The sequence below is a fragment of the Natrix helvetica genome (genome assembly GCF_964273705.1).
Source record: "Natrix helvetica genome assembly, chromosome: 2".
NCBI lineage: Eukaryota > Metazoa > Chordata > Lepidosauria > Squamata > Natricidae > Natrix > Natrix helvetica.
This window is the reverse complement of record NC_138552.1, coordinates 215,791,291-215,805,806: the sequence shown is the minus strand read 5'-3', so window position 1 is coordinate 215,805,806 and position 14,516 is coordinate 215,791,291. Positions and strand designations below refer to the sequence as shown.

Here is a 14,516-nt window from a genome sequence, read left to right as displayed (position 1 = left end):
CTCCTTTATTTAACTATATCCTGCATCATAACATTTCCCCCCTAACAATCAAGACTTAACTGTATCTAATTTAGATCTTTTTCATTAACCTTTATATATAATCCAAAAGGATTTCTAATCTTCCTTTCATGGGTACCATTCAATATTCATATCCAATTATTACTTATCATAACACTATTCATTGTATACATTATTATCATTATCAATTATTTATTTAACTATATCTATTGTCACTCAATTACACTAAGTTTAACTAGTTTTAAATTATACTCTTCCATCTATCAATCTGTATCTTTCCAGTAGCAAAACAGTCTCATGTCTTCTGCCATTTGTGGTGTCAGTCCTCTAATCATCTCCTTAATCAACTTTGTATGGACTCCTCTTAGCAACTCCTTGCTTATAAAATCTGTCATGTAATTTCGATGCCCTTCTTCTGTTTCCTTAATCAGCTCATCTTTGATTGTCGGTAGCGTTATCAATGATATTGCTAATAAAAATTCTCTCTTTAAATTCATAAATTCTTTTGTTTTTTTCTCCTTCTGTATCTTGCCATCTGGGGTAGATTTCCCCTCCATTTAATTCCTCTTTCAGTATTCCACTCTTTCCATTTTCAGAGACAAACCAATCACCATTAATATCAGCAATTTTAATTTCTTTATATTCATTTTCCTCTTCGATTTTTAGGATTTTAACCACCACTTTTTCCATTTGATAAACATCTCCAACTTATTCATCATATTTTACTGTTAGATACTCTGTCTTCCAACTTCTTCTCTATCCTCTCATATGTGTTTGATAATTTCTGTATTCCTGAGAATATCTTTTGCAGACTTAAAATTTCTTTCTGCTGTTGAAATTGTGCCATTACCTCCAGCTAACAAACACTGCTGTTCTAGCTTGGAAGGTTTTAACAAGATTAAGCATAGATTCACAATAACATTTTATTTTCACCTTTCTCTGATTAAAGGGACAAAGGGACATCTGTATGCTTTTCTTCTTAACACTCTCTATAAACAAGTAGTGAGACCTTGGAGTGCCAAGCCAGGATAATCAGTGAGTAAGAGTGTTTCGTTTTCAATACACAAACCACCAGCCTCCTAGTAGCAGTGCTATTGTTGCAATCTTCTCTGTTTCTTTTTGTATCTTTTTTGTATTTCAAGTTTTTTAAAAAAGTCTGATTCTTGAATGAGTTAGAAGAACACCCACAGTAATGAAAGAGGAGAATTTTAGTCCATAGGTTACAAAGAATAATAAAAGAAAAAATAGAAGAAGAAAACTTAATCCATTCATTTTAAAAGGCTTGCATAAATTCCATCCATGAAGATAGCATTTAAAAAGTAAGATAAGCTACTGTCCAAAACCATTGCAAATTTAATTCCGCCACTTATTTCTTCTGTTCTCCAATTTAAATTAGTTTTAAGTTTTTTATAAGCAGTCTCTTTTAAAATGGTAAAAATTCCTCACCAGCTGGAAACACTTTCTCTTTCCGTATCCTTCCATTTTGGAGCCGCCCCAGCTTCATTAGCCTAACGGCTGGATTTTTTGTTGCCAGCTTGAAGAACTTGTCTTGGATCGATCAGGGACTTTGCAATGTCCCTGAGATCAACAAGACGTATTCTTCCTGTTCACTGTCTCTGCGGGACGGATTTGGTCCGTTTGGACCACCCAGCGGCAAAAGTATCGACGGTGATCTGAGCATTGAGATAGCACGTCGTCTCGTCGCAGCATTGGCTCCTTCTCCTGAAGCAACCATTTTGAGAACGGAAAAGTTCTCCCTATCAGCAATTTTCTCTGACTACTATTTTGCACTTTATTATTTCACACTATAGTATTCTACTGCTTTTAACCTTGCAGTCTCAATTATCTTGTAGTATCTCAATTATGGGTCCTAATCAGATAGCAATAGCACTTAGACCAATATACTGTTTCATAGTACTTTACAGCCCTCTCTAAGCAGTTTACAAAGTCAGCATATTTCCCCCAACAATCTGTGTCCTCATTTTACCGACCTTGGAATGATGGAAGGATGGGTCAACCTTGAGCCAGTGAAAATCAAACTGCTGAACTGCTGGCAGCCGGCAGTCACCAGACGTAGCCTGTAGTACTGCAGTCTAACCACTGTGCCACCACGGTTCTTGCAAAAGCCCTAAAGTTGGAAACTGGCTCCTGAATGCTATAAAGATTTCCAAACCCATGGGTCATATTTGCTTATTACTCCTTTTTGTATCTTTGTGCTAAATGTAGGAGGATCTGCACACATAGAAATATCGCAGTGGGATTTGCATGAGCCGAATAATCAATCCTTCCCCATTGGGATATTCTTAAACTACATAAACTTTCAGAGAGGAAATAGAATACATGTTTCCATGCAATCAAGAGGTTAAAAAATTAACACACTGTTACAATGCTAATATGCCACAAACAGATATGGAATGGAAGACACTTTGATAGATGTTAAGCTCACATTTTTTGACAATGCCGAATGACACATGTTGCACAACAAGTTATTACTCAAAGACACTCCCTGAAGTACTCACTCATTGGTAAGAAGTGGAATATCATTCTTTCCTTCTTTATTTGTCATTATACCCCTTTTGATACCATTCAGCCTTCCAGAGTTGTTTTTGGCCAGAAGATCAAAAACTTCATTATTATACACTTCTACAACAGAAACCTCAACCCAATGGCTCCCTGGTGACTTTTCTGAAAGAAGTCTGAAAGAAGAAAAAGGACTTAAACACTGGAATAAAAAAAAAACAACCTAAATAAGCTATGTCAGTGACCCAGATTATTACAGCTTGAATGGATACTAAAAGTCCATAATCTTTGATATTTGTTGGTTTTCTGAGATACCTGAGCTTTTCTAAAATGTGATTCAAAGTATTTATTCACTGCTTAGTCTGTGATGTGCTGTAAAGCTCTGCTGTTTTAATGTAATGTGTGTGGATGATCTTAAGGAAGGAGGGGAAGGGAAACATTCAGATAAAACAGACAGGAGACCCCATTGGCTTAGCAGTCAGAGATAGAAACTTAGGAAAAACCCTATTGGATCAAGCGGTTAAAAGTGGGGTTGGGAGGTCTGTGCCTGCAGATCTCCAACACTGATATTATTGCACTATTATTATTGCACATATTAGCCCTCCCAGGTAGACTGAAGATATGACTAGACAAATGAATTTTATTTTATTGTAAAGTTACATTAACAAAATATTGCAAAATATCTTTAAATAATTATTATTAATGTATTTATTAACAAATGCATTACCAATCTTCTATAGTAAGTTGTTGGAAGGTCACAGGATACTATAGATAGAGGCATTTTATAGGTATTTTACGTAGATGTTCTATTTTTGACCCAAGAAGATGCAGTGATAATTCAAAGTCTAGTGTACAATTATAATTTAATGTACAGTATCTATCAGGCTGAGTCAAAACGAGGTCTCCCTTGACTAGAAGGCTACTTGAGCAAGTCAATTCCCCCCCCCCCCCACAGAACTAGTAGATCTCTTTGTATGAAAATAGAATTGAAATGTAACAGCATATATCTAGCAATTCAAGGTGTTATATTCAATCTCTGGCATATAAGATCTCAAAGTTTATGTACAAACTCTCAAGTCATATCCTGCAACAGCTTGCATAAAGAACTGCACGGTTTCAAGGCTGATGTTTAAATTATTGATTGCTCTGTCTTCAACAGGACAACTTGCAGTAAACCCAGCCAGCAAAGCTTCCTCCACTGACAAATGTCTACATTCAATTCCTCATAATTTCAGCCTATCTGTGTACAAGTTCACTGGGTTCCTTGACAGATAGCACTTTTCATTTCATCTCTCAATAATTCAAATGCTCAAGGGTATTTTGTAGAACATACAATGCTTGATTCAGATGTGGAAGGGGCACCCAGCTGCTTGTGCACATCTGCCATTCTCCTTTCTTAAAAGACTATCCCCAAATTTCAAAGAACAATCTGATAATTGTAAAAAGAGGAAGCCTATTTGCACAGTAAATATACAAAGCCCTGATTGAAAAATCACAAAGAATAATGGAGAAAAGGCATCAATCACTGCAACGGAGACAGACTTGTACAGAAACACCATGAATGAAAAGTGTAAAATAATTCTGTACTGAAACTGCAACCATTTGCTGTCAGCTGATTTGTTTTATCTAAGTGTACTGATAAGTGTTAAATGCCCACTTTCGTATTTTCTGAATGGGGGTTCACAATTATTTAAATTATAGGCGGCAGGAACTATTCAAGTTCCACTCAGATGATTTGCTCTTTCATGATTGATTGAGGAAAAATAAGATCCAGTACAGTAAATGTATTAATGATGTCCATCTGTCATTGGGCCGATGATTACATCACAGCAACTTCCTCAGAAAGGCCTTTGTGTTCTGTAACAATCTGCCAAACAACTCTGGAAACTTTCCACTCTTAGACCGACTGTAAAAAAAAAAAAATCTATTACAGTATCCTTTTGAGACATGGATTTTATTAAGCTTTTTAAAGAGTGCATTGTTGGGGTTTGTCCCCCCCCCCCCCTTGTCTCTCTGATTGAAACTGCAACTTTGAGACTCTTATGGTAATAAGCAGATTTTTTTTTTTCTGAAAGAAAACTGAAATACATACGTGCATAGACACGGATATATATATCGATATAATCAATACCTGAATACTTCTTTGCTGGCTCTAGGAATGATTCCTAATTCTGTCTCATCTTCCACTGAGAAACGGAAACTGTTTTCAAGCTGTGGGCCCAACATTGTGTATGTTTTCCCACTGCCAGTCTGCCCATAAGCCATAATACACACATTGAACCTGAAAAATAGTGAGAGAGAAGTGATTCTTAAAGACGGACTTTAAATGGTCGAAACAACCTTGGAAGGAAGGAAGCTTACTATTTTGCACAGAAGGGGGTCCTCATTCTAATGCTGGAAAAATCAATGTAAGAACATCCCGCCTGCCTGTCTCTTTTACCTAGCCCCAGTTGAAAATTTCTATGAATGAGGAAAGAAGTTTCTTCTTCCTAGCAGGATACAAGGAATGCTATAGAGTAGAAAAGATAGAAGGGCAGAAGCAAAATCAGATCACTGCTTTTAGGATAATGTTTTCCCATTTGATGAGCTGTGGTGGCGCAGTGGTTACAGTGTGCCACCACTGTACTGCAGGCACTTCTGCTGATCACTGGCTGCCAGCAGTTTGGCAGATCGAATCTCACCAGGCTCATGGTTGACTCAGCCTTCCATCCTTCCAAGGTCAGTAAAATGAGGAGCCAGATTGTTGGGGGCAATAGGCTGACTCTGTAAACCGCTTAGAGAGGGCTGTAAAGCACTGTGAAGCAGTATATAAGTCTATTGCTACTGCTATTGATTCCTTGGAGCTTGTATCCTGAATCAGACAGCTGGAACAGAGGCAAGAGGCTGGATTCCATTGGCAAGCTGACCGCAATACTTCCAATTTTCAATAAACAAGATTTTGGGTGTGTGCAGTAAAATAAGAAGCACAATGAACACATTCTTTCCATCCATTAATTTCTTCCTCCAAAGGCTAAGAGTCTAAGCCAGGGGTGTCCAAACTTGGCAACTTTAAGACTTGTGGACTTCAACTCCCAGAATTCCCTAGCTCTGCTGGCTGGGGAATTCTGGGAGTTGAAGTCCACAAGTCTTAAAGTTGCCAAGTTTGGACACCCCTGGTCTAAGCCCTGTTCACTTTGGGGACAATGGCCACATCGTTTATGTCTTATGGTGGACATTTTTTTTATAAAATGGGATTGAGGCGCCAGCCCCCCCCCCCCGCAAAGGCTCAAGCCTCTGCTTTAGAGTATCCCTGAAAACATTTATTTGACTGAATAAGAAAAAACTATAGTAATGCCAGCATGATTCATTCACAAGATCCTATTTCCTGCTACACTGTGTAGCACAGAGCATGCACTTAAATCTGACTGCAGTGCCTGGCTTAGAAACCTTTTTAAAAACTCAAATCTGAATGTACATTTCTTGCTTCAATATCACGGACTTGCCCCGCAACCTTCAGGTAGCACACAGACAGTATTTTCAAGAACCCACATTCCCAGATAGTGTCCCAGATGGACAGGCTTTATAATGAAGACAGATACCTACCGGTAAAGGGTTTCATAGTTATAAAGCACATTAATTCATGCTCTACTGGAGCAGTAAATTCTCTAACATGTTACTCTGACTTTCCAGCCAGATCAACCCTTAGAGTAATATAACTCTCAAGAATGTTATGATGAATCAATAGGTAAAACAGGATATAATGCAGAGAAAAAAGAAAATGAAAAATATGGCTATTTATATAAAAAGACATCAGAATTAGAAAAAGGGGCAGGGTATAGCATAGGATCTTCTGTGATCTCAGGGCAGTATTTCTGATATGTAAGAAAAATCCTTAGATATTCAATTAGAAGATGTCTAATTGTTCTATTTGGAACAGTAATTTTTTTTTCTGTACTTATTTATGAGGCACTTGGAGTAGAATACAGCCTTTAATCAAAAATATGGAATGAGCAATCGCAATCCAATGCAAACAGATTTCAAATGGTAATAACTGTGGGGAAAACATGTTTCAAAGTACGTAGTGTATTTTGAAACAGAAACTGGTTGCAGTTGAGGACAAAGCTTCTCCAATCAGTATATTACGGTAACTGCAATTAATAGAAAATGTGATTATTTGTGTAGACAAACAACTGGAGAAGGAATCCTTCCTCTATGATCTAGTAGTGTCACTTAAAAGGTAAAAAAAAATCATCCAGCAACCTTGTCATTTTGATGTGCACTAGAGATTTGCTAAGGGATGCGATGTTGATCAGAAAGGTTGGCGGTTCAGCGGTTCGAATCCCTAGCGCCGGGTAACGGAGTGAGCTCCTGTTACTTGTCCCAGCTTCTGCCAACCTAGCAGTTCGAAAGCACATAAAAATGCAAGTAGAAAAATAGAAACCACCTTTGGTGGGAAGTTAACAGTGTTCCATGCACCTTTGGCGTTTAGTCATGCCGGCCACATGACCACGGAGACATCTTCGGACAGCGCTGGCTCTTTGGCTTTGAAAAGGAGATGAGCACCACCTCCTAGAGTCAGGAACAACTAGCACATATATGCAAGGGAAACCTTTGCCTTTAGAGATTCACTAGAATTTTTTTGGGACTGAGTCTTCGTGAGGTATTTAATTTACAAGATTCTTAATTAGCTGTTCTACCATCTGGGAGAAAAGATTGTAGGCATACATCGTAGCAGACATATAATCATGTCTTTCTTTCCTTGAAATAGTTCTGAACTTTTTTTTTTTTTTTGCTTTCAGTTGTACTTACCCATCCAGCAAAGAGGTTAGCAAAGGAGAAATATCTGCAAATACTGCCACTTGTGAATCAGGTGTGCTATAAACCCTGAGAAAAATAAAACAAGATTCATTCAACCAATGATCACAGTGAGTAAGGAATAAGAACAAGAATACAATTACTCAATGCAATTTTATGTTAGTTTAACAATGCCAATTTTCTTCAGAAGCCCCTGAATAAGGAAGAATTATGTCCACTACGAAGCTATGTTAGACATCAGGAAATTAAAATAGAAGAACAGTAGAGTCACAATTATATTCCAACAATCAGATGGTAGTCATTTAAAATGTTCTGAGGAGAGCCAAGGCCGAAGGCCCTTGACAACTACAACCTATTTCTAGAGAGACAGTCTAGGTTTTATGTTCATAGAAATGCCAAAAGAAAAGGAAAAAACTGGAGCCTTTGAGTTCCATGCAGATTTCCTTCGAGGCTAAAAAGGATCAAAGCATAAAAAAGAAAAATTAATAATGAATACAAAATGTCAAGCTAGCTCTAATTGTAAAGAGAGAGGGGGGGGGCAGAAAAAGAGAATATTAATAGTGTGTAGATATGTAAGTGAAGAGATAAGTATGGCCTTAGGTGGGAACACTCTGACCATGCTCATAAAGAGGTTAAAATTAGATACAGAGATGGTCTGTTGAGTAACTTGGCATTGAGCACCATAGGGAATCACGAATTAAAACAAGTACTTTTGACAGGACTCAAGAACACATAAAAGATGCCAATGCAATGGACAGTGGGGATAATATAATCAAAGCCCCCAGTCCAATAATTAGAACTACTGGCATGATTTTATGGCAACCCTAGCATCATACATTATAAGGATAGTTGCCAAAGCTAGATAAGTCTTAGCACGCTTTCTCCATCAAATAAGCCTAAAAGTGGAGACTTCCGGTTCCGGCGGCTACGGCGACGGGCAAGAACTTTGCCCGCTCCCGCTCTTCGGTGGGCTTCCCCCGTCTTTGGGGGGGGCACAGGATGCCCCGGAGAGGCGTCCTGCCGAGGGAGCGGCTCGCGGAAGGCTCTGGCACCGGCAGCGGCTGGTGGGGGCTTCTCCGCTTTGCTCCAGGCACCGGGGAGCAATTTCGGAGGGCGCGCCTGCGTCTCGCTCCATGCCGATCGGAGAACGCAAAACTGAAGGAAGCAGCGGCGGTGCGGTGAGATGCTTCCTCTCTTCATTCCCTTACTTTTGAGTTGATGGACTTTTCAGTAATTTTAAAAGTTAATCTTTCGGATTTTTCTTGGAGGAGCGGCTGGATGGGAGGGGGATTCCCCCCCCCCTTGGACAAGCGGCTTGAAAAAATTTTGCTCTCGCCCCCAGGGGAAGGAGGAGGGGGGAGAGCCAACTAATGATGCCTCACCTCAGTAAAAGTGTTTTTCATGGGACTTAGTTCCAGAACTTATTGATGACTTGAGAACTTTGTGAACTTTTAAAATTTTTCCTATGCCTCTGAGCCCAAAGCTGGCAGGGCAAGATGGCACACTTCCGTTGTCCTCATGAACTGTGAAACCTGACTCCACCTTTAAAATTCAGGCTTCCGGTCTTTGTCTCCGTGTCACCCAGAGGAATCTCTTGTGGATTGTTATTTCCTGAACTCTTTGGAGAAAAAACTTTCATCTGTTGCTAGATTGACTAAAGAAACTCCCACCTGTTTGGATCTTCTGCCTCCTGGACTCATCTGCCTGCTCTACTTCTCCAGCTGCCCAGTCTCTACACTGACTGATCTCTTTGTTTTATAAACCATGTCTCCAAAAAGACCACCCCCTGGAAAACCTGGCTTTGCTACTTCTGCACCGACATCTGCAACATCCAGTCCTGCCACACAGTCAAAGATTAGAGAACTGATGCAACCAAAGAGTACAGAGATGGATTTGCAACAAATGCTCCAGCAACTCATACAGGGCCAGGAAGAAATTAAGAAACAATTAAAAGAAATGAAGGAAGAAATTAAAGAGAATCAAGTCCAAATTTATAAGAACTCACAGAGACTGGACCTTGTGGAGGGTGGGGTGGCGGAGGCGAGAGGGGGGGTAGAGGCTCTACAGAAGGGAAACAAAGAACTTGATATCCAACAAATGAAAACAGAGTTTGAGAGAATGTCCTTTTATCTTAGATAAAATAGAAGCAGATGGGGAAAATATAAGGGACATTATGACTAATATTTTAGCTGAATACATACACAAAGATAAACAGCAGATGGAATGGGAGATAGATCTGGTCTATAGAGTGAATTCAGCATATGCCAGAACACACAATGTACCCAGGGAGGTTCATATTAAATTCCTTAGGAAAAGCACAAGAGATGAAATTCTGGGTGTACAAAGGGGGCAAGCATTGACATATCATGACAGGGAGATAACCATCCTGAAGCAGATCCCCCAAAAAATTAGGGAGAAAAGGAAAAACTATTCGCAATTGGCGAATAAACTATACCAGAAGGGGGTGTGGTTTAGATGGTTGATGCCTGAAGGTATGCTGATATTCTGGGAGGAGACAAGAATCAGAATCAATACACCCATAGAGGCACAGGCCTTTATGGAAAAAAATAAAGCGAACCTAGAAAAAACAGAAGACACTACAATGGTCATACAGGACACGGGAGGGGCCGGAGCTCTGCCAGTGGGGGGTGAAGGGGCAACACCAAGAAAGCTCAGATCACAAAAATGAATAAGAAAACCACAATGTTATAAACAGACCGAAAGTAATAATGAAATTATATCTAGACTATATATCATAACTATATAAACTGATTGAAAACTTTTTTTTTAGAATTAATATGCTGATTTTTTATGATTATGTATTAATGTTTTATACTTAGATGTATCTTATGAGTTTGGAGGGAGGGGGCGTCTGCCACACTTGCAACTGCCAAAGTTTGTAACCATTCCACCTACCCTTTTCCTTATAAATGTTTTTAAAAACCAATAAAATTTTTTGGGAAAAAAAAATAAGCCTAAAAGTGGTGTATCAGCTGAAGCTGCTAAAATGTTTTGAGCAAGAAGGTCATTTTAACCTCTAAAGAAACAATTGGATCAATGAGCTTTGCTCAGATTGCAAACCTGTTCTTTTAGGACAGGGGTGTCCAAACTTGGGAACTTTAAAACTTGGGAACTTTAAGCTGGCTGGGGAATTCTGGGAGTTGAAGTCCACAAGTCTTAAAGTTCCCAAGTTTGGACATCCCTGTTTTAGGACAAGGAAAACAATTTATATTACCCCAAGGTGTGCATAGTATATTGAGTCACACACACACACACACACACACACACACACACACACACACACACACACACACACACAAACACCGAATAGGAGTTAAGCCCTTTTTAATTTTTTCTCAATTACATTTTTTCCAAATGTAGTACAGATAGTCCTCAACTTTCAGCCCTGATTGAGTCCAAAGATTCTGTTATTAAGTGAGACATTTGTTAAGTGAGTTTTGCCCCCTTTTATGATCTTTCTTGCACAGTTGTTAAGTGAATCACTGCAGTTGATAAGGTAGCAATTGGATTGTTAAGTGAATTTGGCTTCCCCATTGACTTTGCTTGTCAGAAGATATCAAAAGGTGATCACATGATCCCGGGACACTGCAACTATCATAAATATGAGTCAGTTGCCAACTACCTGAATTTTGATCATGTGGCTGTAGAGATGCTACTGCAATGGTCATAAGTGTGAAAAATGGGTATAAGTCAATATTTTCAGTGCAGTTGTAACTTTGAACTAAACCACTAAACGAACTGTTGCAAATAGAAGACTACCTGTACCTTTTTGCTTTCTGTGTGGCTCTAGGAATCTGTTCATGTGAATACCATGCCCTATATAGTTGTCAAACTCATGGGCCACAGGCCGGATGTGTCATGTGCGGGGTCTGCCCCCACCCGGTTTAGTGAAGGGGGGAAAAAGTCCCAATACATCACGTGACACCGCCATGACGCTGCGAGTTTGAAAACCCTGGTGTAGAGGAACAGTTCACTTGCAGCAGATTGTTCGTGAAGGGGGTTGTGACTTGATCAGAAGCTTAATTTAGAGGTAACACAACTATGTATTTTTTTTTAAAAAAACTAATCTGATATTCTACAGCATTCAAAGAAATGGGGATAAAGCCATCTGCTTTTTCCATTTAGCGGGAGCTTGGAATTCTTATTTGTTCCAAATTTTAAGCCTGGATGATTAAAGGGGAAGTCCTCAAAGGAATCTTGGGATACTAACAGACTGTTATCAGTTCTCACTGCAAATCCTATTTTCTTTCAAAAAAAAAAAACCAGCACACACCAAAATTGCTCTTGGGACCACCCACCTTTCAAACTGGTATGTCTTGTTTATCAAAGCATGACCAGGACGGCTGCACTTCACTACGATGGTTTCCTAGCCAAAAAGAAAGGAAGGGTGGAAGCAATTAGAATGTGTATCATTAAGATCTAAACCGGGAGGGGGGGAGGAGGTTATGTTTAAAGGTTTGCCACAAAGTCAGGATTTTAAGAACTTCCAAATGGTGGAAGCCACATTGCCATATCCTGTCTCCGAAACGTAAATGGGTAGGGTTGCAGCAGGGAGAGATGAGGAAGTGTGTACTGTTTGCTGCAGTTTGAGCTGCCACACACACATTTGTGTGAGGTTGACCTTCATCCTTCTCTGTATTTCTACCACAATTAGACATTTAAGTTAGAGGGAAGACCATACGGTGCATCTGTACTCCATAGAAGGCTATGACTCAGGCCTGGGAAGATAAACTCCATGTTACCTCCAGCCTGCCTCTTTATTCTGCTCTCAGCTCTTGGGAGACCAGGAAAGTCTCTCATTTTTGAGGGAGACCGCAGCAGAGAAGTGCATTTGGTGAGGTCTCCAAAACTATCATCTTAAAGGCTTTCTCAACATTAAAAAATAATAATAAACAGGAAACAACCTGAAAAAACATTGCCAGATTTGTGAATGAGCCAAACCAGAGGATGGAAAAGATTTTGGTTTTGAAGGGCAAGATAATAATAAATAATGAAAATATTACTGTATTTATTAATGCAATTCATATGGCCACCCATCTCAATTTCATGATTCTGGGCAGCTTACAAGTATAAAGTATGCAAAAAAAAGAAACAATTTTTTTTTAAAAAAAATCATATCACTAGAATCAGCAGCTGTGGTACAAAATCCATCAATAGCAATTAACAGAGCCGCTGCATGAACTTTACAACATATATGGATCTCAGTGACCCAGTGACAGAACTAGGACTTTTAAGACCTTGCAAAAAGACAGGGGGGGTGGATATATATCTGCTTCAAAGCATTTTTCTCGAACTCTGTAGAAGACATTTAGAGAATATTTGATGTGGGGCACTTCATGCACCATATGAAATATTGCTGTGCCAACTCAGAAAGCTCAAACTGCCCAAAGAGCTGCTGATTCAGTTCTACAGGGGAGTTATTGAGTCTGTCATCTGCACCTCTATAACAGCCTGCTTTGGCTCTGCAACACAACAAGACAGACACAGACCTCAGAGGATAATCAGAAAAACCATTGAGGACCTGTACATTGCACGAGTCAAAAAGAGGGCTGTGAAAATATTTACAGATCCCTCGCATCCTGGACATAAATTGTTTCAACTCCTACCCTCCAAATGATGCCATAGAGCTCTGCACACCAAAACAACCAGACACTAGTTTTTCCCCCAAACACCATCAGTCTGCTAATAATTCCCTCAACACAGTCACAGTCAAACTATTCACTAAGGCTGTATTACTATAACTATTAATCTTCTCATCCTTCCTATTACCCATCTCCTCCCACATATGACTGCATGACTGTAACTTTTTTGTTTGTATCCTTATGAATTATATTGTTTCCTAATATGATTTGATTGCTTATTTGTACCCTATGACTATCATTAAGTGTTGTACCTTATGATTCGTGATGAATGTATATTTTCTTTTATGTACACTGAGAGCATATGCACCAAAGACAAATTCCTTGTGTGTCCAATCACACTTGACCAATAAAGAATTCTATTGTATTCTATTCTAAATGGATAGAAGCTCTACTGTCTAGAAAAAAAATACATTTAATTTTCTTAAACTTTTTTTCTCCAAGGACCCCTTATTTTTGAGGACCCCCAAAATTGCATTGTATGAGTTGCATTGATTGATATTTACTGTATTAAAAATTAAAACTGACACATTTGCTACTGTTCGCTCACAATTGTTTTGACAGGATTTTAACATTGTGTTATTTTTCAACACAGGCTGGCAAATAATTTTGATTTCAAGGCTTCCTGAGAGGGTCTTGGGGAAGCCCTGGGGGTTTCAGGATTACCCTTTAAAAAACACTGATCCAAGGAGTAGGCATCAATTTCTCTCTATGAAGATTCGCTGCAGGTTGTAATTGTAAACATACTTACCATGATCTAAACCTCACTGCATACAGAGGGATTTACAGAGTCAATTTATACAGCCACATTGAAAAATGACTCAAAGTGGTACACAATGGATGAAAAACTTCATCAAAACAAAAAACTAAAGAACCAAATACCGCAACAGCAGAAAATTAAAATGCCAGGCACCAAATTGCCTTGCTACAGGGGCTGCTCAAAAAGTCATTTTTTTAACACCTTCCTGAATGTACAGCAAGATCAGGCCCAAAGAGACCTGGGAGTGAGGACAAAACGATATTTCAGAGGAAGGAGCAGGATAAAGGTAATCTTTGGCTTACCAGCATTCATTTAATGACCATTCAAACTTATGGGACTGAAAAAAGTGACTTATGACTGTTTTTCACACTGAAGCATCCCCATGCCATATGATCAAAATTTGAATGCCTGGCAATTGGTAGGTATTGATAGCAATAGCACCTAGACTTATATACTGCTTCACAGTGTTTTACAGCCCTCTCTAAGCAGTTTACAGCACGGGTGTCAAACTTGACAGCGTCACGTATTGTGACGTATCGTGATATTTTTTTGCCTTTGCGGAGCTGGAGTGGACGTGGCCTGTGCATGACACAGCCGGCCCACAGGCTGCCAAATTGACAGGCTTGGTTTACAGAGTCAGCATATTGCTGCCAACAATCTGGGCCCTCGTTTTACCGACCTCAGAAGGCTGGAAGGCTGAGCTAACCTTGAGCTGGTGAGTATCGAACTGCTGACAGTTGGCAGAATTAGCCTGCAATACTGTA

The 14,516-nt window shown here is 39.3% G+C and overlaps 1 protein-coding gene across 11 annotated transcripts in view; it reads right to left on the bottom strand.

Moving 5' to 3' along the window:
• KIF25 (kinesin family member 25) overlaps positions 1-14,516 on the bottom strand; it is a 48,445-nt gene that overhangs the window by 18,907 nt on the left and 15,022 nt on the right. For 10 of the 11 annotated variants that reach the window (XM_081944465.1, XM_081944470.1, XM_081944471.1 and 7 more), the window contains 4 exons: positions 11,652-11,719; positions 7,327-7,401; positions 4,670-4,819; positions 2,538-2,714 (listed from right to left, as the gene is read on the bottom strand). In XM_081944465.1, the coding sequence (XP_081800591.1) occupies positions 2,538-2,714; positions 4,670-4,819; positions 7,327-7,401; positions 11,652-11,719 (470 nt within the window). The remainder of the gene's footprint in view (positions 1-2,537; positions 2,715-4,669; positions 4,820-7,326; positions 7,402-11,651; positions 11,720-14,516) is intronic. The other variant, XM_081944467.1, reaches the window with a different exon arrangement.